We start from the raw sequence: 20828 nt of genomic DNA on the forward strand, positions 1-20828 counted from the left end.
CTGTATTAGGAGCAAACTCACAACACTAATTTGGGTGCAATCCTACATCTACAACTCTCAGGCCTTGAGCTAAATAACATGTATGTATAATGACAACCTTTTCTATTTAACTATTTAACTATTTATCTTATTTTATTCTATTGTTTTGTGTGATGTATGTTTTTACTCTATTTAAAGCTCTTCATCAGAAGGCAACAAAGTGAGAAAAGCAAACTTGTGAATGAGATGAATGTTTTTAGTCATCCTAAACATCATGATCATTATATATATTTCTCAAACCCATCATGCTAGTTTCCCTTTTAATAGTAATTACTTCTGTGTCTGCATGTGTCACATAATTTCCTGATTGTATTAAAAAAAAAAACCGAGACGTATTCTTGCAGCGAGTGGCCACACCATGTGCAGAAGTGTTTCAGATTATACAAGCCGCTCTATTTCAGCGTTACTTAGCAACGATAGTGCAAACATGATATGTTGCTGCTGTCTTTGATGGCCATGTCTTTTTGTTCACCAAGGCCTCAAGAGTCCAGGATAGATTGCCACCATAATCTATGCCATGGTGGGTACTTAAATTGGAAATACCCCACGGCACTCTCAAACTCTATGAATAATAAGAGGAACTCAGCTAAAACTGTGTGTCCTATTCATGGCGGTGTCTTCTCTAGGAAGAGAGAGCGCCAACTTATTCATTACACGTTTGTATTAAGTGACACAATGAAGCAAACAAAAGCTTTTGTAGCTCGTGTTCTTCATAATCATCATCTGATTTGCAGAATTAAGACTGATACAGGACTTTCTGGTTTGCAAAGGTTTCTCTGCATGGATAGAAGAAATGTTCCTTGGCTAAACAAGGAGAAATGGAGTGTTTTAAGATAAAAGGTAGTGAGTGACATTGTTTAAAATTATCTGACCTTCAAATCTTCCTGCAATCAAAAAAAAAAAAAAAAAAGCTAAAGAAAACACTGCTGCAGTCACGCAGCTCTCAAATTCATCAACTCTGAGTCCATGGGCAATACCGCTGAAAAGTAGTTTCTTGGGGTGACGGAGGTTATCTGTTAGGTAACAGTCTGGAGGCTATGGCCGTATCGTGTCTGCAACAAGGATGCTCCTGGGGTGTTTTTTCTCATTACGAGTGAATGTCGATTACAGGAATGATAGCCTCATCTGCTGTAATTGACCCGTTGCTTCAAATTGATACCATCTGTCTTCATACAGATGTAATGACCTTGTAATAAATCGACAGTTTATTGCATTAACCCTGACTCTGTGTGACAAGTGACGGTTGCCTGCGAGGGGGGTCAAAATGGATCAAGGGGCTGTCATTCAAAGTTGAGTACAAACTTTAGCTGAGCAACTTTCTGCAAATTACTTGGTGACCTAGTCTGTCTTAGCCTTTCTGGATTCTTGTGTGAGATTTGGCTTTGGGTTCCTCCCCGTTCACATCGCAACCACCTCATCACTTCTCCAGCTCTGACCATCCTCTCTGTCTCTAATTGTAGGACAGAATACTAATTCACCTTTTGTTTGCATCCTTAGAGCCAGGACGGGCGTTTTGAAGTTCGTGGTCGTCACGGCAAATCGGTGTTGACCATCAGCGGCGTGAGGCTGGCGGACTTGGGCCGCTTCGACTGCGAGGCGCTCAGCAGGATCGGAGGCCATCAGAAGAGCATGTTTCTGGACATTGAGTGTAATTATGTTTATTATCTGATCAGTGCAACAGCCTCACAGGTGTTTTCAGTTATTCCTGCTAATTAGACTGACAACACTGTCACTGCACAGCAGGCTCATCAGGCAACTTAAGTGAAAACACCTGTGTGGCTGTACTGTAGGTGTTTGTATTAACAAATATTCAACAAACCCACCTCTCCAAACTAATTTAATGACTAAAAACCTCACCTGTGTCTCCACAATATGTACATTTGTATTAGAAACATATACTACACAGCCAAAGCCAAAACAGGCAACATTGTGACTATGGATAAGTACCACACACGACCCCACCTCAACAAATGTGAACTATCCCTTTAATTTGTGAGAGAATATCATGCATCGCCTTTCGTTTTCCCCCGCTGACAGCTCCCCTGCTTCCCAGTGAGTGCACTCATTCCTCAGTGCTAGTTGTTTGGGGTTATTTGGGGCGGGCTATCCCCTGCCTAATGAGCTCTGAAGCCAAGATCTCCATTTTGGCCTCGGAATGATTAGGTTCATTATGAGATCCTGCTTCAATGAGACCAGTGGAAAACACTGCCGTTTTTTTTTTTTTTTTTTTGGTCGTAGCATTTCCACCTTGAAGCTTGGAGGAGCACCAAAGAGAGAAGGCAGATAAACAAATATATTCTGAGAGACGGCGCAGGAGAAAAATGAATATACTGTATCTCTGTTGTCATGTGGAAACCAATTTTCTCCTCCCCTGGCTGGGGTGACTTTTTGGTTCTTGAAATCCCTTCAAAACCAGTTTTGCATAGTTCTTGAGAAGTTGACATTATGAAAAAAGTTTTTCACCCAGTAAGGATGGCCTCCTCATGTTGATAAAAAAAAAAAACACATCTCACATACATGCACCCACTCTCCAATCATCAGTCATTACACTGCAAAGCTGTATTACTGGAGCCACAGCTGACAACTCGCTCTGCCGCTGACTACACTCTGCACAAAGACACAGGCTGTGTGTCTGAGTGTGGCGGGGCTGAGCCAGCCGCTGCCACCAAACTAATGAACTCATTTACTAAGTCACTGCAGGCTGCAGGGGGATAACACGTCCTCGGCTGTGACAGAGAGCCAGGCATCAATCTCTTTAATGGAATCCTGCAAGCAAGCATAAAACAACCATAATGCCTCTCCAACTGAGCTGGGCTGACTGGGCCGAAAGAAATCCACACGACAGCTCGCTACAGCAATTGTCCATTACTGCCCTTTCTATTTGCAGGGGAAAATGAGCTTCTGTTTGCATCCTTTATTTTTTTATTCTTGGGGAGATGATAGTAATGGAGAGTCCCCCCCCTCAGCCAGCATGAGGTGGCTTCAATTAAGTTTAAGTTTTTCCTTTTTAACACTGCAGAGGGACTTTGGGAAGCGTTAATGAAATGCTTTTTCTTTTCCCTTTGAGGAATTTGTGGGTTAAGCCTCAGCAAGTCATTTTTATGTCTTTGATCATCCAGTGCAGCTCCACCTTTGATTTGAGTGTTTAATTGGCTGCCACAAATTCTAGACACACCAGCAATTACTTTTTAGCAATTTAGGTCTTGTTTTAGCACAAAAAGGAGTTTTGCAAGATAAATGAGGCAAGTGTGAGAGATAATATCTCTATGTTTTGGACAGATATACCAAAGTTCCTGACCAACCACACCATCTTTTATTCATGGGAGGGGAATCCAGTGAACATAAGCTGTGATGTGATGTCCAACCCTCCTGCCACCATGCTGTGGAGGAGAGAGCGCTTCACCATCTCTGCAGAGGGCACTGCCAACACGCGGGTACACAGTGCAGAGGGAAAGTCTGTGCTGGAGGTGGGTATATTACCCTAGCAACTATTGACAACAAGTTTATAAGTCCCCTATCAAGTTAAAAAGCCAAGAATTTACTGGATCCAACTCTTAAATTTGAGGATTTGCTGCTTTTCTCTTTTTGTATAATTTTAAATTGGATATCTTTTGGTTTTTCTGACAAAAACAAGCAATTTGAAGACATCATTTTGGGTTCTGCTAACTTATAATGGTTGTTTTTCACTACTGTCTGACATTTTATAGACTAAACCATTAAGCAATAAAAACTAATAAAAAAAATTTGACCAGTTAATCAGTAAGAAAACAATTACAGCCCAAATTGATTTAGACGTTGGTTCACTCAAATTTACAACATTTATTCTCACTTAACCCTAAAAATATGTGTCCACACAAATAATTTTGGCTTAATTAGTCGTAGTTACTCAAGATAATTCACAGACCATCAGAAAATGCTTTTCACTAAAGAAATAAATCTTTGTGAAGACTGTTCACAGACACTTTTCCTAAAAAGAAATGTTGCTGTCCAACTTTTTAAAGCTGCATAAATTGATTTTTGGCCACTTAGGGCAAGCCCAACAAGCTATAATGGCATTAGTGTTTCTGTCCACTTGATGAATGTAAGTGTAATCCTTTTTTTTTGCTGAAAACAGCTGCTTGCTATTGCTGCTAAGACTGCTGATAAGAGCAGCAAGACTGAACCAAATCAGTAAAGTTGTGGGCCATAACTCTGTGTAGAGCTAAGACGAACCGCAGAGTTGGGAGATAATTCTTTCAAATTACATGTGATCCGTTATTAATACAAAAATATTGATTAGTACCACTTTAAATGTGTTCTTTAATTCTATGAGCACCACAAACAAAACCTCAGAGACTGATATTTCAAAACCTGATCAAATAAAATCAAAACCAGTTACTTGTTCAAAGCTGAGTTGAGCTTGTTTCTTTTCATTTCGTGTTTCCAGGTGACTCCTATGTCCGACAGGGACTTTGGACGCTACAACTGCACGGCTCGGAACAACATTGGAGTTCGATACCAGGAGTTCATTCTGGCCCAGGCAGGTGGGTGTGCAGCTGCTACTATTGTGAGGCCCATTTACCTGAGCTAATGAGATTGGTGACTTAATTTCAAGTCCAGAATGTGTGTAGTCAGGGATCCCGCACCTTTTGAATCACAGTAACTCGAACCATTCCACTACTTTGTTACCCTCTGCCTCTCTACTGATGGTAATAGCCTTAGCTATTTGCAATTCTCAGGAAGATAAATTCCACTACAACTCCCAACCCCTATTCAGCCTATAATCTCAAATAGTGCCGGCTGATTTACCATACCCCTCGCTATTTACTGAAGTACCCCCAAATTTACGGTAGCGCAGGCTAATACACAATAGTGCATTCCAATTATCTTTAGTGCAGATTGAATTGCTCTGGCTAAGGAGAAAAGTAGTGAGCAAAAAGCTGACCTAATATGTAGTCTTGCAGGAAACAATGGGTTTTGGAAGTTGTTCTGATACTTCTAATCCTGCACAAAAGACACACACACTCTATTACTGACACAGAGTCAGTAATGGAGAGGCAGAAGAGAGATGATCTCAGACGGAAGCTGCAAAAACTCATCCGTTCCTCCAGCACTGCCTGTAAAGCTAATTGTAGTAGTATAATGTTGTATTGAGCAATAGCTGCTAGAAATGTAAAACATTTGTAGTGAAGTAAACTATTTTGTATTAAATGCAACCACCAGTGAAGGTATGAATATGGTCTTGATGCTTTACAAAGCGCATATATGAAAAAAAAAGAGCAAATACGTCAATGTGCAACTAAAACACATCCAAGGACAAACAAAGGATGCAGTTGAGTGATGTACCACCATTCCTCAAAACGAAGTAAATTATGTTAAATTGCTTTCAAGGCACAGAGTTATTATAGCAATAATGTCTATCTTTACTTTGATTATGGTTATGACAGTGATGTAATGGGTAGGAAGGCACAGTGAGTACTGCCTGCAGCATTTAAAGTGCCTTTATTTTCAGTTTGAACAAACGCATTAGCATTATTGTTGTTATTGTGTAAATGCAAATGCATACGTGTAGTCTGAATGTTTTTTCTCTGCATAGCAACTAGTAGTAACTTAACTCTGTTTAAAACAAATATTAGCTCCTTTGTCTGTGTGCATGCATAATATAATTTGGAACACAGTTTGCACAGTTTTAAAAGGCACTTCACATGCAATAACAGACATCTCTGATCAATAAAATTATTTATTTCTAAAAACATGGAGTTTGCAAATGCTTGCCAGAGTTTGGATGAAAAACTATGCATCCAATTTCAATAATGAGGATGTTTTATGTATAAAGCATTTGGAGTTGGAGTTCATTTTTCTCTTGTCTCATCTCAATATGAAGGAAGAACAGTCAAACTCTGACACTGGATTTGAACCCACCAGCCTTATGAAGTGAAATGCTGCGTTTGTGTTTGTGTTTTCTAGATGTACCATCGAATCCGTACTCGGTGCGACTGTCAGCCGTCTCGCAGCGCTTGGCCACCGTCACGTTCATGAAGCCTGACTCTCATGGCGGCGTTCCCATCAGTTACTACCTGGTCCAGTACAAGGAGGTGGGCTCACAGGACTGGAGGGACGTCAAGTCGCACAGTGTACAGAGTGAGTGGTGTTGATATTCAGTTCAAGCGAGCGATTTTAGTTCCCATCCATTCATTCATTTCAAACACCCTTTACTGAAAATGACTGTAATATGTTCTCATTTTGCAAAATATAAAGAACATTACACGGCTGTTGAGGCGAACGTCATTATGTACGGGCCATGCTCTTATTGTGTAGACGGCTAAAAGCCCACTTGAACACATCTCCATCTCCCTTTCATGACCGAGGCAGCTGGAATCTGTCAGATCGATAAAAAAGCTTTCACCTATTCACATGCTCGGGTCATTTCATGGACAGAGTTAACATGTGAGAGCCGGTTGACAGTAAGTGATAAATTACACTTTGTCCACCTGGTGTTCTGCTTTGAAGGAGAGACTCAGATTATTATGTCAATTATAGGTTTCTGTAAGCTGTGTCAGAGACCTTCTGAGGTTGTTACAATCGTGTGATCGCTGATAGAAGATAAGTCAGTGACTCTTGAACATGAAGTGTTAGTACACAGGAAACTATTGCTTAAAGGACAATACCAGAAATGTTACTGTTGAAGACCATTTGTTACAACCCAGGAATGCTTTACAATACTGCTGACTATTTTGCAGGCCATGCCGCAGTGTTTCAGATTTTTAGAATGTATTGAATGAAAACTTTCCAGGCAGCTATTGGTTTTCATTATTTTTTTATGGCGTAAAACTCGAATGGCAGGCTCTTGAAACTTGCCTGAGCTGTCTGTTTCTGTTACAGCATAATTAAAGTCATAATAAAAAAATAACCTTGAAAATAGTTCAGACTTCATTAATGGTCATTGTGATGGATTACAAAACACAAGCGAGTTTCAAGAGTCTGCTTATTGATTTTTGTCAGTGTGGAAAAGAACCGATAGAAAAGGCTGCCTGAAGAGTAGGAAAAATAGTCTGGAGTATGAAATCCTACAGCGTACGTGTTTTTTTTGCATTTCATTGACTAAACGATGAATCAATTATAGTAAAAATAATCAATGTGTACAATAAGTATTTGTGAATTCTAGATAAGACGCTAAAACTTGCAAAAACACAGCTAAAGTACTTTATTTAATTCATATTAGTCAGATTTTTTTAAATGTCCTTGCAAAGAACAGTTTGTGCATATATGATTTTTGCATAGTAGTAAAGAAACACGTTAAAAAAAAAGAGATACCTGAATTTAAAGTCTGCTCTGTCACATGATAAATGATGAGTTTTACGACCTCTCAGTGGTCAGAACATTGCACAAAAACAATTGGAATACTACATATTTATAGTTTCATCATACAGTTTTAAACTTATAACTTATTAGAGCAGAGCGGTTGCGCCTTACCAATCCAAATTAACATCCTATCCGGCTTTCACCAGAATTTCTGTTAACTCCACACACATCGATCGACACCAATCAACCATGAGTGGAAGCCGTATCTTATAATCTATCATGCGATCCTTCAAAGCCTCGGCCCTGAGATGTTGTTGGGTCATGACGGACCTCAAACACCTCGTGGGAGAGTGCCAGAACCTGTCAGAGCTGAAAGACCACGCTCCTCCTCCTCTCCTTATGCTTTACGACTCCAAATTGATTTCTGAGCCTGTTGGTGGAAAGTACACCATGAGGTGAAGGATGGATGGTTAGAAAATGGAAGCCAGAGGATAAATAGTGTGAGGATAAGCAGGTCCGACAAACCTTAGGGGCTTATCACTAATATCCCTCATTTCAGACTCAATTACAATATGGATATGCAGTGAGGTGAATACTGAACAGCACTTAAACAGTATAGTGTATGTAAAAAAATATACTGCAGAGAATTAGACACATGCATGAAGATTTGTAACAGTTTTAGAAAGTCTATAAAACTTATTATGTAACGTAACTATAGGGTTTTTTTGCCAGCTGAAGTTTAGACCTGTACTGTTGTTTAATTATGAGGATGTGTTGAAAAATGCAGCTTGATTGTAAATTTAACGTCCAGTCTGTTTGGTTAAATTTGCCTCTTCAATCAAAATTAGCACTAAAATATTAAAATTGTGAGCTTGACTAATTACAAGCTAGTAAGTGGCATCATGTAATCACAGAAGCCACTTCAGATATCCTCAGCAGAATGAAGATGCTTGGACTCGTTTCATTTCAATGCTTTTGCCCAAATTGAAATGTCTGCTTATAGCCTGGAAAGTATCCCTTCCACAGGCAAATTGCACACTTTGTTTTTTCAGTTCCAGGCCTAAAGAACTGCTAAAGCACCTATTATAGGGCCATTCAAGTATTTAATTCGTGCAGACTGACAAAAACAACAACTTTCACTCAAGCTCATTACACTGCCAACTCTCTGCTGGCTTTTCTGAACGGTGAAGGTTATGTAAATAGATTCTAGTGACTGTAAGATCTGAATAGGAGTCGGTAATGTGGTCTGATAATGATATTTTCTGGTAAATAATCAATGCAATTTACAGTATACATGCAAGTGATTACCTTGTTGTAACTATCGCTATAGTTCTAATATGATGTTCTCATGAGATTTAGTCTTTGACTATATTATTTATTGGAACGTATATCTGTTTTTTGTAAATTTCTACTCATTTCTTATTTGCTACCTAATACAGCAGATTATATAAATGGAATATTTAATGTTGTTTCAATCACATACTAGTATTATTCCTCATACTATCATTTACTTAATAATAGCTGCTGCTGCTAAAGCTTTTATACTGAGAGCCTAACAAAATTTGCACTTGAAAATTGATTGAACTTTGAACTTCTCTCAAGCTCCAATTTTTTTTTTTCATTTTTTAACCCACTTCTGTCAGTTTTCATGCGTATAAGGGAGTTCAACACTACAAATGCAATCAAGGAAAAGACTGTCCCAAAGTGCCTCGCCCCTTTCTATAACAGCGTACTTATCACCCTGACTTGTGTGGGTGTTTGAATCATCTATAAACACTTTTGCCTTCAGATGTGGTTGTACTGCAGTAACTACTTCCTTTGGAACATACTGACACCCTTAACATGCTGCTATAACAGCCTGCACTCATCTGGAAAGGCTTTTTCCACACGATTTTTGGAAGCTGGCTGCAGTCAGTGTTCCAGCTCATCCCAAAGGTGTTGGCTGGGGTTGAGGTCAGGGCTCTGTGCAGACCAGTCTAGATCTTCCACACACACAAATTGGCAAAAACCATTTTCTTTTGGGCCTCGCTCAGTATTGTAATGGTTGAAGAGGAAAGAGCCTTCCTCAAACTTTGTCAGATGTACACTATTGTCAGAAATAATATAGAATCCTGTAGCAATAAGATTTCATTTAATTGGAACTACATATGGGTCCCATTTTCCAATTTTCTCCTCATTGAGATCTGCTATCTACATGATTGTTGGTCACTACATATTTCCTGGTGACATGAACTCTGGTCCTGTTCCTCTCCAGCGACAGTGGTGCTGACAGGACTGGAGCCCAACACGACGTACGAGGTTCGAGTGGCAGCAGTCAACGGAAAGGGTCAGGGAGAGTTCAGCCACACGGAGACCTTCCAAACTTTACCCATCCGTGAGTCCGTCTCCCCTTTTTCCTCCTCTGTGTCCGTTCTTTCCCCTTGTTTAATGAGGCATTGTTCAAAATTACTGTAGAGCTCCTCAGCTTGTTAAGATCCAGCCCGAACTGGATCTTCAGAACTAATGTAACAGCCACTTAGATATGTATCTATGCAATATAATTCAGTCATAATCACTTTTATTAATTACTTCAATGAGTTTCTAGAACTAAGACCGGGTTTATTGTTCATTAATGGCACATCCCAGCATTTCATAAGCGATGATATGCAGGAGGTGATCAAGTGCAAACCACAATGTGCTCTGAAATGTCATGCTACATATATACACACTGATAAAACAGCTATGAAAATGTGTTTGATTTTGATATTTGAAAGATATTTTGGTCCTGATTTCATAAAATAAAATAAAAATATTTGGTAGAAATGCGAACATGCTGCAAAAACTGATCAAAGCATCAGCACCTTAGTAAAATGAGACCTATTTGCCATCTAAGGAAACTCTGGCATGCTTCTATTTGAGATGGTTACAACCTACTCATATTTCAGCGATATGAATCCAGATTATTGGAGCTTGGAATAGATCCTGTCAAATTTGTGTCTTGATGTAAAACTGCTGCATTAAAAATTATATACTGCAGGGGTTTTATGATAAGCTTTTTATTTATTCTGGCAATCTGGCACAGCAGGACTGCAGTAAATCCAGGCAAGGCCATAGAAAAGTATTTCCACCGTTAATATTATACAGCAGTGCAGCTACTGAGAATGAGTGTTAGAAAGAAGACCCAATTAGCAAAATTCAGTGAATAATAAGAACCTTCAGTCAACATTAATTATAGCCAGGCAGTGGGAGTTGCCTTGTAATATGAATTTAATTCAGCTTAAAGCCTTCTCTCTCCTTGTGCTGCATCCTTATCTCATATCTCACGTTGCTACCTGCTCCCCCTCCTCGGGAACACACACACATCCTCTCAGAGAAAAAAAAACAAAAAAAACACAACACACACACACAAACAAAGACATATCGTTTCACATCTCTTCTGAAGCCTCCTCCTCACGTCTCCCTCAGGAGAGCCGAGCCCGCCGGCAGTCCACGGACAGAGAGGAATGGGCAAGGCCTACAGGCTGGGGCTGGTCAAGCAGGACGATGGAGGCATGCCTATCGTGGAGTACATTGTCAAGTACAAGACAGTGAGTAATCATATAGTTCAGAATTTTCTCAAAGGCTTGTGATATTCTGTATTTTTTTCCCCATGAAAGGACCAGACTTGAGTCAGAAATATTGAGCGACAGACTAACACATTTGTTGGTTTTGGTGTTTTTTACGGGGTTTGTTGACAATGAGAACAACATAGATTAACCATCAGCTTTATCTTTCAGGACAGGATTAAGTGTAAATTCCTGGAAAAGCAAAATAATGATTAAAATGTTTTTCTTTTTCTATTTGTTAAACCCATAATACCCTAAATTATCTCATTATTAAGTTGGGATGAAATTGTCTATATTTTATCGACATCCATATTTCTGTATAACCATAAAAGGTTTAACATGTTTGGATTGATTTCTTATCTTCCGGGTGGTCAGTGAGTGTATTAACTTGTGTAAAACGTACATTTATTGCATTGATATGCGTCTGTGTGTTGTTACAAAATCAAATCCAATCATGCAGAGAATGAAAGTTTCTTGCATCTATGACTATACGCAAGTACTATGCTCTTGAACACAGGCATTATGACATTGCTCAAGGTCTTTTAGACACTGCTTTCACAGTTTGAACCGAACAGAGAAGCAGTGTTGCTCAATAAACCCATCATAGTGGCTCCAGTTTGAAAACTGAATAAAGCAAGGCTGCCACTTATGAAATTTACTAAATAAGGACCATCCTCAGTTTAGAGGATGTATTTTCTTTAATTTTGAAGTATGCAATTTTGACAATTCTGTAACACTTTGTTGTTTGGCGCTATAGCTATGCATGATGTGACACTGGCAATTTATTTTTCTCCTGGTGGAGTGCGCATGAGTCACTAGTTCCTGTCAGTTGGGTTGAGTGGTTTCGTCGGGGGCAAAATGAACAATGTTTTTGCTTGAGAATCTCTTTTTTTTTCTCTATCCTTTAAATGAGAGCACAACAAGCTTTCAGAATTCACTCATCTATTTATGTGGTTGTTGGTTTTTTTTCTCTGTTTTGTGTGAAATAGGAAAAAGCAGCTTAAATTCACAAAATAAGGCGACTGAGTCACTGAGATGAGGCCAGGAAGCAGAATAGATGGCACTCATACAAAAACTCTTCCCCAGTAGTAAGTGGATTTGGGCTGGTCCAAATCTCCTATCTGCTCGATGCTAATGTGTCCAAGCAGGCATTTCTCCGTCTCATTGAGAAAAGTGACAGAGATTTAAAAACATGCTGTGGAATAAGGGTCAGGAACTCACAGCCAGGTTTTGGATGGCCAAGGAGGACGCTTCATACCCCAGTATCCAACACACAAGTGCTTTATCATGAAGGAGCATGCAACAAGGATGAACATGAAAACTAGAATAGACTTGTGTGTGCACCCACGCACAAAGACCTCACATCACACATCATAGTCACCTCACAATCCACACAAAATGTTACATACATAAATGTCCCGGACCTTGACTTTGCAAAAGCCCAGTTTGTTCTTTGTCCTCTAACATTTGAAGAAAAAGGTACCTAGGAGGCAAGAAGTAAGCACACAGTAGATTTGGCAGGCTTTCAATGTACAGCTCTCAGCCTGACTCTTCAGTCTCCAATCCTTTGTTTGCAAATGGTCTCAAGACAATGAGAGAGCAAGGAAGGAAAGAAAGAATGATGTAGGGAAGGGAGGAAGAGAGAGACACGGCTGAGGCCACAAAGGTATCAGAGAACTTGTACGATGAAAAACAAAGGATTACCCTCTCTTTTTACCTATGCGAGTGCATTCGTGTGGGTGTTTTACAACTGCGACTCAATTTCTGATTCTCTCTGAATCCCCAGATTAAAAACACAAAGGGTAAGCTGTTGTTTATCACATAAAAACAACAATTCCTCTGCTCTCCTTTGACGCTTGCAGACAAAAAAAAAAAAAAAAAAAGAAATGTAGAGCATTGATTAAAGTTGTAATTTATTCAAGGGTACAAGGATTTTTCTTTTACATCCTCCCCCCCTTGTCTTTTCTCAGGATAAAGAGGAGCAGTGGATGACCAAGCTAGTCCCAGGAGCGAACGATTTTGCGATGCTCCAGCCGTTGCAGTGGAACACACGATACGAAGTAGAAATCACAGCTCGCAACGTCAAAGGCCTGTCCGAGCCCACCTTCTATCAGTTCTTCATGCCACAGAAACCCGACATTACAGGTAAAAGCATGATTGTGTTGTGATTAGCTTTTTTTTAAAATTTTAAATACATCCACTTTTCCTCAACTTGCCCTACTTCTATTTAGTGATTGATGCCTTTTGAAAGCCTGAACTTCTTGTGTTAAGCTGCGTGTTATTCGTGTCACTGGAAAGAGTGATAGCGTCGGTGATAACAAAAGCAAGAGAGCAAGATGTTCCAGTCGAGATAAAGCAAGGCTCAGAACGCAACAGGCCTTGTTGCTGCGCTGCTTTCTGGACAAATGAGGCTGCTGTCAGTGGAGAAATTGGAGTCTGTGCCTCTCCTGCAATGGATTTCTCCTGGTATGATTGTTGAATGGCATTAAAGTCCGAGAGTCTAGAGAGAAGTGCTTTGCTCAAAAGCTGATTTTCTTGTGTTGCATTGAAAAGTTGAGAAGTTTTCTGCTATGAGACTCTGTTTGACATCACATCAGCTACATTTGGCCAGTTATATATCTGCAGGAATAAGAAAAAGTGCACAAACCAAAGCAACAAGCTTTTTTTTTAAGCTCAGGGTAGATTCACATTTTTAATTGATATTTTCCTGCAATATACAGGATTGAAACATCATAATTTTTAGACAGTTGTGCAAGAATAATAAAAAACACCTGCTCCACCTGAAAGGCTGTCATCATTACTGATAACATACAGGTTATCCCACACAGCTATTGACTGTCAGTAAATCATAGGCATCTAGTTTAATACTCAGTTTCAGCTCAGACAGAGCAGAAAAGTCCGCTCACTAATTGATCTGCTGCTGTTTGTGTTTCTTTACAAGACATCAGCCTGATGTCTGCAGACCGCTGCTAGCTAGCGTTAGCTACCCAGCAGGCAGGGACACCACCAAGTAGAATCAGCACACTTTTCATTCAGCTTTCATAATCAGAGATGATACCTCGTCAACTAACACAAAGTGAGAGTGCGGATCAGTGTGCAAAGTCTTTTCAGTCTGTCCTCCTTGTAGATGCAACCCTTAAATTCACCACAAGACAGCCGGAGACAGCGAGCCACCTGGAGTCATGACAGTCCTGTCAGTTTTAAAGTTACTTTTTGACTAAAAAAAGCCTTTTTGTGCATATTGTGATAGCAAAGTTTTCACAAGTTAGACATTTTACGCTTTATACAAAAACAAAACATGTAATTAATCAAATTAATTCAATATATCATCCAGCCTTAACATGTTTCCACAGAACCAAGAGCTTATCCATCCTATATGCCATGAACAAATATAAAACAGGTGCATTTGTTCAGTTTCCTATGTGTCACATATATGTTTCATATCTTGTGGTTGTTCCACACTAGGGATTGGTTCACACCTGTTCAAATAAACAGCACAAATGGCGCAATAACACCAAGGTTCACTTCAAAGAAGCCCAAACAGACCACAAGTGAAAATACCCTCCGGCTGAAGTTTTCTTCTTTAAAACATCATTCTACTTCTTCTTTCTTCTCTTTTATCCCGCGGTTCTCCTGTGGTGCTACTTTGCTATTCTGCTCCTGAACGCAGCGCAGACAGAAGGCCTCTGCATGGCTAGCCGAGCTCGTATCTCATTTGAAAACACCAACACGCAGACAGTCATATACTCCAGTACACAAACATGCACACTGTTTTCAGCTCTCGGTCTTGTTTGTCCTTATGTTGAGGTTATGTGGTTCTGCCCCATGGAAGCGTGTGTGTTCGGCGGTGCGGTTCTCTCTTTATTGAGTCTCGTGTTTAATGTACTAGAAAAAAAAAAAAAAAGCCTGGGTCTGCAGGAAGCTTTCTCATTTCCAAGTCCTCCAGCTTTTTTGGGGCTAACATGGATGCATGCACACGTGTGCAGAAATGCAAACAGAGGCTTTGAAGTATGCAGCATGCGACACTGGTACACTTTGAAGCTAGGACACACACAGTTGAGGACACACAGACACGTGTATTGTTGAAATAAAAATGTTATGCTTTCATTGCTCCCATGTGCACTCCCCCCCCCTGCAGACCTCGCATTCATATATGAAAAAAAAAAACACAAAAACAAAAGGATGGCTGTTTCTGTGTTGTTTTGCTTTCCTCTCCGAGCCTGTTAGCACATCCATTTGTGCTGTTTTGGATCGAGCAAGTGTTTGCCTCTGTCATTACCGCGTCGGCTAAATGGCCTGTGAGAGCATGTGCTGCTTCTCAAATAGAAAACAAGACCGGGGAAGCAACAAGCTTAAGGCGGGTCACTTCGATTGGCTGTCCTCTCTTGTTAGCGAACAGCGGTGCATCGTGGGGAAAGAGAGCCCGGGAGAGAGAGGGGGGGGAGGAGACGGGGTAGAAAACGCTTTTCTCTTAATGTGTTTGTTTGAAGCGAAGTTACACCGGCGAGCTTTTTTCGGCTAAAAAGGCAATAAAGGTGCGTACAGTAAGGAAGAGAGAGCGGAAATGTGGAAACAGATTTTCAGAATCCGTCTCATATGAACCGAACTCACCTGAGAATCATTCGCTCAAACTTTGTCTCTCAACTTTTCTCGCACTAACTCTCTAATTACTGCTTTTGGAAAACCAACAACCAAATCCAGCTGATACCAGTCCCCCCCTACCAATTTACAGCTTAATAATAGCATTTTCTGTTTATTGCATTTTCATTAAGTAAAGGCTTCAGTGCCAATATTTTTCAGCCAAAATGATGCTCATTTACTTATTGGAAAGATGTGCGGGTTAAACAGAAAAATGACTCCGTGCTCACATTTCCTGCTACTCTGAAATTGGATATTGAAGAAGTCTGGTCGCTGTTAGCTCAATCAACTATATTAGAAGTGAAATATCTGCCAGTCCCAATTGCGGACTATCTTTTCCAATTCACCGCCTTGTTTTTATGTTTTTTTTTTTCTTCCTCCCTCCCATACTCACACGCTCACGCTTGATGAAAGAAAGCTTCTGGTTTTTTTTTTCCTGACACAGACAATATGTTCATACTATATACCGTAGGTGCTGTCTATCTCTCACCAACCAATTTCTCTCTTCAATTCCTTCTCTATGTATTATGCATTTGCAGAGTATTGAATGGCACTTTTCCTTTTTTTTTTTTTTTTCTTCTCTTCCTCCTTTCTCCAACCTATTTTAGTTTGTAACAGGCTGCATAACCTTCTCCCCTCCTGCTCGCATAGAATCCTTTAAGAAAAACGCCATTGATTGCAACACTGCCCTTGGTTCCTTTTCAATTTACTTTTCTTCCTTCGAGCCTTTTTTCCCTAAATCAAAGAGCCTCCCTTGCTTTCTTTTCACCTCCTAAATCACTGCACTGTCCCCCTGCCCTCCCCAATTACAGCATTGTGTCTCTTAACGCCACCTTTTTTTTTTTTTTTTTTCTGCCTCGTCAACCTTTTTTGCATGGTTTTACCACACCGACGCGTTTACGAAGAGACTTTTGTCTCAGGATTTCCTTCCCAACATTTGCATGGCATCATTGCTTGTTTTGAGCTTTGTTGTGGCTGCTCTATTTTTTTTTTTTTTTCTTTTGGCTCCCTTCTCTCCTTCCAGTCATGTACCATAAAAAGCCTTGATTGAAACAGGCGTCATAGATTTTGTTTGAGGAGCAGTGCAATAATCTCATCAAAGCACTTGAAGAAATAATCTGGAAAGGCCTCTCTCCTCATCGGTGAGCTGGAGTGAAACTTTCCTGCATGTGATGCCAGCAAATCAAAATGGGAAATGAGTACTTTTATAGCTGTCCATTACACTAATCAATCCTCTCATAAATTTTTCAAATGGAAGTCATTATTTTTAAAACAGTGTAATGAAAAAAATGCATGACAATCAATTCTGTTGTTCAATCATTTAAGCATACACTATTCAGGCTATGTGAGGTAAAACCTTTGGATTTTACTGTCGTGATTACAATAGCTGCAGCTGAATAAATTACCAGCAATCTTAGGCAGGACTGACTAACATTAGAGCTCATAAGCTAGCATTCGGCTAGGCAAATAAAGATATTGTGAGATTTAAAAAGAGTCATACACTAAAGCAATTATGTAATTGAGTCCTGTAAACAGTCTTTGAAGTCTTTGCTCTGTAAGAGTCAGTTTTATTCCAGATGAAAAAAAAAAAAGAGCGCTTTGTTGATTATAATCAGCTGAAGTACCACCGCTGCTCTGAAACTGGCACACCAGAAACCAAAAAAAAGGCATCTACCGCACAACTGATTTAACTGAAAATATGATCAGATTAAAGATAAAATATGAACTGAGGATGACACAATCGTTAAGAATCTGGAGGGGTACAAACAAGCCACAGAGATTTATCCAAGACCTACATTCATCTGACTGAAGCACAGTATATAACTACTTATGATATTACTTACCCGAGTAAAGTCTTTAACAGTGAGATACAAGATCAGCAATGATGTTTACATGTTGACTCACTCATTTATTCATTGAACAAAGATAATCCTGTTGAGATCAAAGGACCGTGTTTCTGAGGGAGAACATTTAGCATCAGACAGTATCATTGTCAAGTATGTAAATATTTTATCAGAGGCAAGACAAGCGAGCAGCGAATTTCCTGCTGAGATAGAAAGAAAGCAGCCACGATAAACAATCTGCTTTTAGCATTTTATGGCAATTTTACACAATCCTGAGCTTCAGGCAGTTTGTATAAGCTTTACTTACATGTGACTAACCTGGATATATGGAGCAGAATTAAGATATATGTATGTACAGTATATGTTTTAATGTGAAAGATGTCACAATCCTCCATGTAGATTTACTTATTAGTGCTCTTTTATTGCAATTCACATAACATAAATAGTGTTATTTAATCTCAGTGGATGTTCAAAATACATATGCAGTATATAGTGATCATGTTTTATTTGTTAAAAGGGGGAAAAAAACAGCAAAATAAGGCAAGATATTCTTATAAAATTGCAATTTTTCTTAAAGTAAAATTAAATAAATAAATGACATAAAAAACCCTCCTGCATTGTCAGTGATTTGCACCACTGATCCAAAAGAAAAATGTGGGAAAATCAGCTTCAAGGTGTCTTCTCATTGAAGAAACAATGAAAAATGTTGCCAGATTTAAAGAATGACTCAAGCAAAAGTCACAACGATAAAGTATTTGTATGAGAAGTATGTTATTTATCTGTCTTACGGAAAGCACAACTCGAAGAAGAAGGTGAAGTCGATGAAAAATACATCAAAATAACTCTAAATAAGATCATAAATAGCCTTTTTAAATTCCTCCTCTCTGCCGTTGGCTCTTTTTCTCCACTACATTATGAACCACAGCGAGTGTCAAAGAACAGGAAGTAACTGTTGTGGTAAAATATAACAGCAGAGTGTTTTGTTGCTCTGGTCTCTATGGAGGTGTTTTGTTCTTTCTAATATTTTGTTTGGCTCAACTATGTTACATAAGTTCAGGGGGCTTCCAGAGGCCATACATGCCAAGAATACACTCAGAAAACAAGGTAAGATCTTTGTTTTCTAACATTAATCAGTCAATCCTTTCCATTTTCTGCACCATTTGACCAGTACAAGGGTTCAGTTGAGGGTCACTATGATAAAACATTTTAGTTGTAAACTAAATGTTACAATTTGTCTTGCTTTGCTGTTTGAATTTGAATTTCAAACACAGAGATCAAGGCAGATACACTTGAATTATTGCTGAAATAAGTTGTAACCCCAGACAGCAGCAATTATAGAAAAGTGGACCAAATTTCTTTGAAGTCTTTTGAGGTTGATTGTTAAGGACGTCATATTCTTCTAAGTTAAGAGGAATTTCCCACGGTTTTTGATTTCCTATAAGCTGGCTCTTGAGTGCACTTCAGTCGCATCAGAGCTCGCCTGCTTCCTGCTCAGAAATGGACAAAAAGGAAGGACTCATCCCTCGCCTTCAAACGAGGCTGGGTTTAATGATTGTGTTTAATTCTACAAGGGCCTTCTCAGACAAACTTTCTTTCCAACGCTCCTCAGTGCATCCCAAAGTGAGCACTTAGGAAGTATCCTCACTCACATCCCACAAATGATTATGTTTATCCCTCCAGAGATTAGCACCTGCTACCTTCCCAATCAATGAACGCCAGTTCGGTCATCATTAATCGAGTCACTTCCTCTAAGATCCAATCGAGGGACGGTCAATCACTGCTCAGGCCTAATGAGTTTGTATTGTCAAAGTGAGATGTGTATGAATGACTTCAAGGTGCCACACACGCAGCTGGATCTCCAGGAATTGAATGATGCTGCTAATGGGCCTATATTTCAACAAGTAATCAGAATAAGTCAGTAAAAGGGTTAATAGAGCAGGGAAATAAGAATTAATGACCACTGAGTGTCAAGAATTGTAGAGTTTGTGAAAACTCAAGTCAGACAAAGCAATTAGTTATTTCTAAGAAGCTCTGACAAAAAGTGTTGAGCAAAAGAAGATTCCATGAAACACTTCCTCTTTCTCTAATATTAAGTTACCTCTACAAGACAAGGATTTTCTAGTCACTATGGGCTGTGGGTAATTAGAGGGCTACAGTTTCTCTAATCAATGCCGGCATGAAAAAACAGTAAACCAGCTTCTCTGTCATGAGGTTTCCAACTCAATACTCTGCTGTTGCACTTGTTACTGTTAAAACTGTAAAAACTAACATAACCCTGAGGCAACGGAAGATAAATAAGCATCTTGAATGAAGAAAAATGATACTTATAGTGCTGTAAATAATAACTATTGGACTAAAAATGATAATAAAAGACAGTAACTAAGGTTGCAGTATGACTCAGACATTTTTGCACTGAGCTTTTTCTGCAAACTGGTCTGCTGTGCAGTCTTGTGATGAAAAGCTGATCCCAGTGAGGCTGGATACAGTTGAGATACAGGGATTATGAAGACCACTGAAACAAGGAAACTTCATACAAATAAAAATACTTTAAACCTACAGTTTTGCACTTTTACAAGACCGTTACATTCAAGCCTTTGCCAAACGAGTTCACACCATGCTGATTAAGCCTATCACCACCAGATAAATCTCTCTTTATTTCAGAGTCGGCACGTACATATATGGTACATATTTTATGAGCAGAGCGTGTGCACTAGAAACTTTGACCAGCCAAGCCACTTAACTTTCAGTAACCTCTCTGCTAACTTTAATGGGGATAAAATAATTTAATTGTGCGTCTCTTCTAGACTTTCGGAATGTTATCGGACCGAATAGATCAAAGTCTAATAGTGAAACGAGTCATTTCATGGGGGTTGTGTGACACTCAAAACAATTTATCCACCGTTTTACAACCGCAACAATAGTGACGGAGTAGACTAAGGTGGAGCCTATGACGAAAGCATGTGTCGACAGTGTTTTTGTAATTACTCTCAATGCCAGAAGGGGGAGACAAAAGTCCCACACTCCAGCTTTAAGTATTTATTGTTACTATCCAATGTCTTTATACTATGTGCTAATAGTAAACCTTATTCATCTTAGTATATTATTTATGTTCTAGCTTATTGTAATTCTCATTAAATGATGTACTATGACCTTAGTGAACCATGATCACATGTGAACACCAAAAAAAAAAAAGCTTTTACAGAAGCAGACTTTCAGTAGATGAGTGTACTCGATTAACCTCTAGCAGAAGAGTATGAAATGGGGAGTGATGCTGCAGTATGGACAGTTTTATAGATGCGGAGAGACAGCAGAATCAAAATACCACGTCTACTCCAGCTGGAACAATGAAGATACACTCACTGCTTCTGTGGGGATCTTAATAAACTAAGACAGTTAATAAACTAAAAGCATCATTGAAATGTTGACCATATTATAGCACACA

General features: G+C 39.3%; 1 protein-coding gene across 10 annotated transcripts in view; it reads left to right on the forward strand.

Moving 5' to 3' along the window:
• Positions 1-20828, forward strand: part of LOC121892291 (neural cell adhesion molecule 2-like) — a 434533-nt gene that overhangs the window by 391523 nt on the left and 22182 nt on the right. For 9 of the 10 annotated variants that reach the window (XM_042405249.1, XM_042405239.1, XM_042405247.1 and 6 more), the window contains 7 exons: positions 1537-1687; positions 3319-3506; positions 4466-4562; positions 5986-6159; positions 9575-9694; positions 10765-10886; positions 12875-13049. In XM_042405249.1, the coding sequence (XP_042261183.1) occupies positions 1537-1687; positions 3319-3506; positions 4466-4562; positions 5986-6159; positions 9575-9694; positions 10765-10886; positions 12875-13049 (1027 nt within the window). The remainder of the gene's footprint in view (positions 1-1536; positions 1688-3318; positions 3507-4465; positions 4563-5985; positions 6160-9574; positions 9695-10764; positions 10887-12874; positions 13050-20828) is intronic. The other variant, XM_042405248.1, reaches the window with a different exon arrangement.

This window comes from Thunnus maccoyii, chromosome 24 (genome assembly GCF_910596095.1).
Source record: "Thunnus maccoyii chromosome 24, fThuMac1.1, whole genome shotgun sequence".
In the NCBI taxonomy this organism is placed as follows: domain Eukaryota; kingdom Metazoa; phylum Chordata; class Actinopteri; order Scombriformes; family Scombridae; genus Thunnus; species Thunnus maccoyii.